The sequence below is a fragment of the Lipotes vexillifer genome, unplaced genomic scaffold (assembly GCF_000442215.2).
Source record: "Lipotes vexillifer unplaced genomic scaffold, Lipotes_vexillifer_v1.1 scaffold1149, whole genome shotgun sequence".
NCBI classification, from domain to species: domain Eukaryota; kingdom Metazoa; phylum Chordata; class Mammalia; order Artiodactyla; family Lipotidae; genus Lipotes; species Lipotes vexillifer.
In genome coordinates this window covers 39513-48137 of record NW_006796238.1, presented here as the reverse complement: position 1 = coordinate 48137, position 8625 = coordinate 39513, and the positions used below count along the sequence as shown (strand labels likewise).

General features: G+C 37.0%; 1 protein-coding gene across 2 annotated transcripts in view; it reads left to right on the top strand.

Moving 5' to 3' along the window:
• Positions 1 to 1678, top strand: part of GPATCH11 (G-patch domain containing 11) — an 11206-nt gene extending 9528 nt beyond the window's left edge. Inside the window, exons 5-6 of one of the 2 annotated variants that reach the window (XM_007468384.1) lie at positions 535 to 616; positions 1318 to 1678. In XM_007468384.1, coding sequence (XP_007468446.1) covers positions 535 to 616; positions 1318 to 1373 — 138 coding nt within the window. In that variant the 3' untranslated portion in view covers positions 1374 to 1678. The remainder of the gene's footprint in view (positions 1 to 534; positions 617 to 1317) is intronic. The other variant, XM_007468383.1, reaches the window with a different exon arrangement.
• The last annotated feature ends 6947 nt before the right edge of the window (positions 1679 to 8625 follow it).

Here is an 8625-nt window from a genome sequence, read left to right as displayed (position 1 = left end):
GTTCCCTGCTGAACTCCTGGAAGTGACTCTGAGTACCTCCCTCCCCCACCCACAAACAAAACAAAGCAAAAAAACACAATTCAAAGGAAGTAGAGATTATTCAAGAAAAGAATACCCATTTCTATGGTTACTTTGTATAAAAGAGTATGTAGAAGACGTTCACAATTTGAAAACCATATGTTCCACTTAACTGGGAGACCATTGATGAGAACTTTAGTGGTAGAGAGAGACAGTTTCACCCAGATTTTTTGAAAGTTGAAGGAGTCTTTAAAGGATGCTTATTCTAATAGAGCCAGCCAAGATCTGTTGTTGAAATGTTAACAAGGGGTCTCTGTTGTGTCTGACAGATGTGAAAATAGGGTAACTGGTAAACTGGGACATGTTCTAATATATTCTGCCCTTGACACCTCTCCTAACTGGTTGAGCGTGTAGTGGAAGATTTAGGGCCTTAGGGTAATTCAGCATGATTGAGAGACCCGAAAACCAAGATTCTGTTCAATGTGAACTATTAATATGCTTGTATCCTATATCTAGGTACTGGAAAAATTACAAATATTGACTAGTTATTTAAGAGAAGAACATCTGTATTGTATTTGGTGTGGAACAGCCTATGAAGGTAAGAAGATACTTTATACTTTTTAAAAATATTGAATACAAACACAAAACATTGATGTTAGCTTTGATTTTTTATGAAAGTCACATTTCCCATAGACAATGGAAATTTTTTTATTCCCTCCAAATGGCCATGTTGGATGAATGCTTTAAAGAAATAGTGGACAGAGAAATAATTGAGGGTTGATTAAAGGTGCTTTTAACTTTTCAGAAACTGAATGTGCAGAAGGGAATTTTTCAGTCTTCTATTTCAAAAGAAATAGAGTTTTTAATCACTTGAGGATGTTGAAATTTTTTCATGCTTTATTTTTCATGACTCTTCAGCTACCTGAAAAATATAGTAAATTTTTAGAACTAATTTTTTTGTATTTAGGTAGAATACTATCCCTGAACCATAAAAATCAGAATGTTGAAATCCACTCCATTGTTAGGAAAGAAGTGGTTTAAAATGTGTCAAATGTCTTAACAGACACAAGTGCTTTCTCTTCTAACACACTTGCCCAAGTCAGCTTTGCTAACTTGAATTTAAGGACTTTGTACATGAGAGGTAAAGAATTTTGGATTATTGTTGTATCTTTTCCTGGTTTGTTTAGCAGAGTAAGAAGCAAACACAGCTACAAAATACATGTCATGTTGAAATAATTTTCTAGAATAGTATACTATGCAATTTGTATTAATTATTCGTTTTCCTCACATAAATTACAGATAAAGAAGACCTGTCTTCAAATTGCCCAGGACCAACTTCTGCAGATCATGACTAAGATTATTCTCAATAAAGTAGAAGCTTGGCAAATGTTATTGTTTCCTAAAGATAGACAGTTGAGCAGTTAGAATTTCCAAATTTTTGATACCAGTAAAGAAAGGGGGCCTTTATATGTTTCATTGTTTTTGTACATTAGAAGTACTTTGTACTTTAGAATATAATTGTTCACTGGCTTCAAAAACATAATGGAAAGCCATTTCAGAACACAAGTATTACAGACATGGGCAATTACAATTTATGACTCTTTTGTGACGTTTATGGGATTTAAGTACATCAACTCTCTTATTCCCTTCTTCACTTTGGAACAAATTGAGAAATAAGACATGGGAGTTAGAGGTCAAAATATCAGCTTTATTATCAATGAAATAAAGAGCTAGTTGACTTGTTCTCCAGTCATGCTCCCTGCGAGATCTCCCTGGTTAGAGAAAACTGCTGACCTTGCCTCGGAGGGACAGAGCCCATCTTTGCATTAGGAGACCATTAGCTTTCAAGGTGAGAGAACCAACCCCTCAGGGATGGGGCCATACATGCTCAGTTCCTTTTCCCAAAATCACTCATCAGATGAGACATCTCTCTGTTGAGACGGAATGAATACAGGTTCACAGAGCTTGTTCCCACACTCCTCTCTTCCAAGGAGCAAGAAGTTGTTCCCTTCGTGCAAGCATGAGGAGGGGAAAAGTATTCCCCTCAATAAGAGTAATGTCAGAGGCAAGGTTCCATTAATAGTACTTAATTCTAATCCGTTTTAGAAACAAAGTAGTTATGATATTCCGTAAAATCGTGAGTTTTCATAGCAATGTGTATATCCATTATAAGTGAACAATTGCCCATTTTGGCTAAAGAAACAATAATTAGGAGTAACCTTAAATATCAGGTGATCCAACTTCTTAATCCCTTTGACAACATTCCTAGCAGGTGGTAATCCAACCTCTGCCTTTATTCCTCCAGCCACAGAGAGCTCACTGCCTTAAAATGGACCATTGCATTACTGGGTAGCTCTAAGTCTTTTTTTTTTTTTTTTTTTTTTTTGCGGTACGCGGGCCTCTCATTGTTGTGGCCTCTCCCGTTGCGGAGCACAGGCTCTGGACTCACAGGCTCAACGGCCACGGCTTACGGGCCCAGCCGCTCCGCAGCATGTGGGATCCTCCTGGACCGGGGCACGAACCTGTGTCCCCTGCATCAGCAGGCGGACTCTCAACCACTGCGCCACCAGGGAAGCCCTCTAAGTCATTTTTAAAGTTATTTTTCTGTCTTAAGCTGAATTCTGCTTCCCTATAATTTAACCAGATATAGCTAAAGGCATACCATGTGACACACCTCTAGAGAGCTCCACCTAAGTTTGGGCATCAAAATCATGAACTTTTTTAGGGCTTCCTAAAAAAACCTGCCCAGTGGCCTAGAGTATTTTGAATATGTCTGTGAACAAATATGCTGTGAATGTAGGAATAACCTTGATGGAACCCATAAGTCCACCAGAGTTGTGGTCTGCATTTTCAGGCCAGAGGCCAGAAATTTACTTGTTGTCATTTACTTTTGTTTATATTGTACTGTGTTTATTTTCAGAGTCCTATCTAGAATTTCTAAAATGTTTCATTTTCCTACTTATAAACCAAAAATACTGGAGCTTTTAAAATTCAAAATAAATAGACTTTAATATAATAAATTGGTTTACCATACCCACCTTTACTTTAAGTGTTATCAACATTTAATTGTTGAAATTTTACAGTGAACGTTATTATTATTATTAGACACATTTTGCAGGATCAAGTATATGAAATTCTTAACACTTTTATTCCCTACTAATTCAAAAGCACTTATAGAGTTCCTGCTTAAATGCAGGGTAATACACTTGCTGCCTTGGGGCAAATCAAAATGAGAGAGCCTGTCCCTGCTTTCCAGAAACTTACAAGGAGGGAAATACCCATGCAGGAATAACTGAGCTCCAAAGCAAACTGGTAGGTACAATACTGAAGAACTAAATAACTGAAGTATTAGGGAGAAGTTTCATTCCGAGTGGGAGATGGTAGAACACTATGGTAGCAGCACTGAATTTGGGCTTTGAACATAACTTTAATATGCAGTTATGAGGAAGGAGTTACAATATGACCCAGCATTTCCACTCTTAAGTTATACCCAAGAGAAATGGAACCGTGTCCAGATAAAACTCATACACCAATATTCATTACAACATTATTCGTACTAGCCAGAAAGTAGAAACCCAAATGTCCATCAGCTGATGAATAGGTGAATTAAATGTGATATATCCATATAACTGAATATCATTTGGCAATAAAAGGGAAAGGAATTTCCATCCATGCTATACCACAGATGAAAACATACTAAGTGAAAAAGACCACATACTGTATGATTCCATTTAAACAAAATGTCCAGAATAGGCAAGTCTATGGAGATAGAAAGTAGATTAGTGGTTGCCTAGAGTTGGAGGAAGATGAGGAATGGCTGCTAATGGGTAAAGGGTTTCTTTTTGGAGTGACAAAAATGTTTAAAAATTGATTGTGGTGATGGTTGCACAACTCTGAATATACTAAACACCATTGAACTGTATACTTTAAATGGGGTTAATTTTATGGTATGTGAATTATGTCTCAATAAAGCTGTTATTTTTAAAAAGATTGAAGGGAATTTCAGGTAGAAACCGTAGCCGAGAACCACTGAGCACAAAAGCCTATTAAGGTGACCCTGAGCAGACCTGTGTGGCTGGGGCCTATTCAGATAATGCTGAATGTGAGATGCAGAACGGGAGCCCCCAGAGGAGCATGACCCTGCCAACACTGTGACTTGAGCCCAGTGAAACCCATTTCAGACTTCAGGCCTCCTGAACTGTAAGAGAATAAATGTGTGTCACTTTCAGTCATCAGTTTTGTGGTCATTGGTTACAGCAGCCCTAGGAAACCAATACAGGTCTCAATCAAACTGACCCCTCAAGAGCCACACATATTTGAGAGAGATTTGATTTGCCTCAGAGTTTTACCCATTACATGGTTTTTAGTCAGTGTAAGCCAACAGTGGGGCCTCTGTACATCTATCAGCTGTAGTCCCTGCATTTGTGCCCATCCTGAAGACATGTCGTGACTGAGATAGCTCACGGTCACAGACGTAGAATCACAGACATTAGCGAGTGGACAGACATTTAGATATAAAGAGTAAATATCTAAATGGAGGTGTCTGCTGCGCTTTTGTTTCTGAGCCCTCTCCTCTACATAATCTCTCCCTGGGCAATCCCTTGGATTCAAAGTTAAGCATCAGGGATAACATACACATCTCTTCTGTGTATGATTCCAGTTCATCCCTTCTCTCAAGTTCCTCTCCTGCATTTCCTAGACTCTGCTCTACACCCTCCCCTGAATTTATGGCAGTACCTCCAACTTGGCATCTCCAAATAAGAGCTAGTGTTTCACCTCCCAAATCTGCTCCCCCTCACCATGTTGACATGTGAAAAGCGGCCCCACTATTGGCTTAAACTCTAACTAAAAACTGTGTGATAGATAACAGTGTGAGACAAAATATCTCTGAAATATGCACGGCTCTTTGATGGGGTTAATTTGATTGAGATTTGTACCTTCTTTAATGGCATCATACTCCTGGCACTCACCATCCAACCAACCTAGAGGTAATCTCTGATGCTTACATTTCCCTAAATCCTCACATCCAATCAGTTGCCAGCTCCTCTTGGTTCTGTCCCCTCCCATTGTTCAGGACCTCTTAGCCTCTCGGACTTCTGACCTTTCAAATATAGTCTTTTCCTGCTCCAACCCAGTCTAAACACTTTCAGAGTATAGGTTGGATCACGCTCCTGCCTAAAAAAAAAAACCTCTTTGTCACATTTGGACGTTGCTTGGATGCCACTTCATTCTAAAAATTAATAAATATTTATCCCATCTGTCCCATTCAACTTCAGGGAAAGTTCTTCACAGAAGAATCACAGATGATAGATGCAAGAGTTTTGATAGAATCTGAAAATCACCATTTTGCAACCCCTAATGAAATAATGGATCCAGGTAATAATCATCAATGGCTGCTAACACCATTAGGTGAAAGACTGACAAGGAAGATTGATCGTGGTAGATGACACCACCACAAGCCACCGACCAAACTTAAAATCACCGAAAGTGGAACAACCAGACATGCTCCTCCTGAAGTGAAGCAAAAGAAGGTATATAGTATCACCTAGGGAGTATTCTCAGAAAAACATTTCAGAACAGAATCAAATCAAGTTTCTAGATCTAATTAGACACCATGGGGATACCATCAGCCAAATCCTAAGTGAAGGAAATTCTGTAGGATATGTGACCTATTCCTTCCTCAAATAAATGGCAAAAGGAAAGAAATTAAAAACGAGGTGAGTGTTATAGAGTAAAAGAGACATACCAACTAAATGAAAATGTTGGATCCTGATTTAAACAATCTACAGAAAGACATTTTTGAGATAGGAACACTCAATACAGGCTGATTATTACATGATAGTTAAGAAAATCTTACTAATTTTGTTGAGTGACAATGATATCGTGGTTTGGTTAAAATTTAAAAGATCTGTTAGAAATACATCTTTAAGTATTTACAAGTGAAATGATACAATGCCTGAAATTTAAAATCCTCCAGCAAAGACACTTTTTAAAAGGAAGGGGTAAATGAAACAGGAAAGACAGAATATTGATAGCTGTTGAAGCTGGGTAATGAGTACATAGAATTTCATTATTCTAGTCTCTGTTTTTGTGTATGTATTAACATAAAAACTTATTAAAAATATGAATAATATTGAAATTATTCCATATTAATAATGAAAAAGTTAGCATGCCAAAAACCTCAAGCTATGCTGAACACTCAAGTGGGTAATAGATGCTATGAGTTTCTCTCTCAGGTAGGTACACTGGATGATGGAGTCTGGGAAAAGCTTGCTTTTAGACTTCTAAACATTTAATACATAGGTGTGCATGTATGTATATATGTGTGTATACACATGTGTATGTACACACAAGTCTGACTTCATAGACACGCAACCTGTGTGGCTGCATAAGGCCCCATGTTAATTTTTGAACAAGGGCCTCACATTTTCATTTTGCATTGGTTCCCACAAATTATATAGCTGGCCATACACACAAACACACACACTTATATATGTATATGTGTATTTATACTAAATATACCTAACACAAATAACATACATGCTCTGAGTAAGTGACATATATATGTACTTATGTTAAATATGTGCACACTTAATAAAAAATATATGTGTGGTTAGTAATAAAAATTTCCTAGAAGTTCTGTTTCTAGTGAAGCAGCTAGGTCACAATAGCTCTTCAAAATCTCTGCATGTATGTATGTTTTAATTAGCAAATAAGGTCCCTGGCCTTTGCCCCTCTCCTCCTCTGATAAGAGGGTACTTTTTTTAAAAAATTTATTTAATTTTGGCCGCGTTGGGTCTTTGTTGCTGTGTGCAGGCTTTCTCTAGTTGCAGCGAGCGGGGGATACTCTTCATTGCGGTGTGCGGGCTTCTCATTGTGGTGGCTTCTCTTGTTGAGGAGCTTGGGCTCTAGGCATGTGGGCTTCAGTAGTTGTGGCACGCGGGCTCAGTAGTTGTGGCTCACAGGCTCTAAAGCACAGGCTCAGTAGTTGTGGTGCACGGGCTTACTTGCTCCACAGCATGTGGGATCTTCCCGGACCAGGGTTTGAACCTGTGTCCCCTGCACTGGCATGTGGATTCTTAACCACTGCGCCACCAGGGAAGCCTGAGGATACTTTTTATTTACTATAGTTTTGAGGCTGAGAAAATATATACTCAAATAAATAAAAGCATCAAGGGACGCTTTATTTACTTCATAGTAGTAGAAATATTAAAGTGAGAGAAGGATATATAAAAGTATTCAATCACTATGTTGTACACTTGAAACTAATATAATAATGCAAATCAACTATACTTAAATTTAAAAAATGAAAGAAGGTAAAAATAAGGCCACATTCACACTAATTTGCCACATTCATTGGTTTTTCTTTTGAGTTTCGCCTTATTCATCAAATCCAGATAACATTAGTTTCTTAAAAAAGATTTCTCTCCACCCAGAAAAATTTCAAACCTACAGAAAAGCTCCAAGAATAATACAAGAAACACTTCTATATTGTCCACCTAGATTTATCAATTCTTCAATTGTTAACACTTTGCCACATTTCCTCTCTCTCTTTTTATATATATATGTACTATCTTTCTATATATATATGTATTATCATTGATTTTTGCTGAACATTTGGAAGTTGCATATGTCATGCCACTTCACCCCTAAGTATTTCTGCATGCATTGCCTAGGAATAAGACATTTTCTGGCATGACCATGATATCATTATCACACCTAAGAAAATTATCAATTATTCTATAACATCATTTAATATGCAGTCTATATTCAAATGTTCTCAACTACCTGAAAAATGTCTTTTATAGCTATTTTCTGGGTTTTTCTTTTTTCTTTTTTTATATCCAGTATACAATCAAGATTCAAGCATTGCATTTGGTCATTGCATTTGGTCATTATATGTTTCTAGTCTCTTTGTATTTAGAAGAATTCCCTACTTTTTTTTTTTTCCATGATACTGACTTTTTGAGAAATCCAAGTTAATTACCTTATCAAATGACTTCTTTCAGGATTTGTCTGATCATTTCCTCATGATTAAATTCCAGTTAAACGCTTTGGGCAAGAAAACTAAATAGGTGATAGTGTATAATTCTTACATCACATCAGGAGGGTCATGATGTTAGGGTCTTCCACTTTCGGTGATGCTAAATTTAATTACTTTATTATTGTGGTGATAAGATCTTTCCATTTTAAAGATACATTTTCCCCTTTGTAATATCATCTGTCGGACTATATTTAAATCCTTTTGAGGCTCCTGTTTCCCAGCGCCTTTTCAACCAATAATTTTAGTATCCATTGATGAACCTTGCCTTAATCAAATACTGCATGGGAGTTGAAGACCATATTAAATGCTTTTAGTAACACTTTCTAGAAATTGCTATAAGCCTTCACAAAAATATTATCTATTACTATGATTTTTCTGCTAAGCCTAAATTTGGCTCATTTTAAAAATTGTAAAATTATATGACAATTCTAGAACAGTAGTTGGATGCTATAAAGCTTAAAGGAACCCTCAGTTTCTTCCAATATACAGCTCATATTATTTTCCAGCATTCCCTACAGCAATTCAGGGAAACAAACTAGTATACCTAATGTTCCTCAAATCTA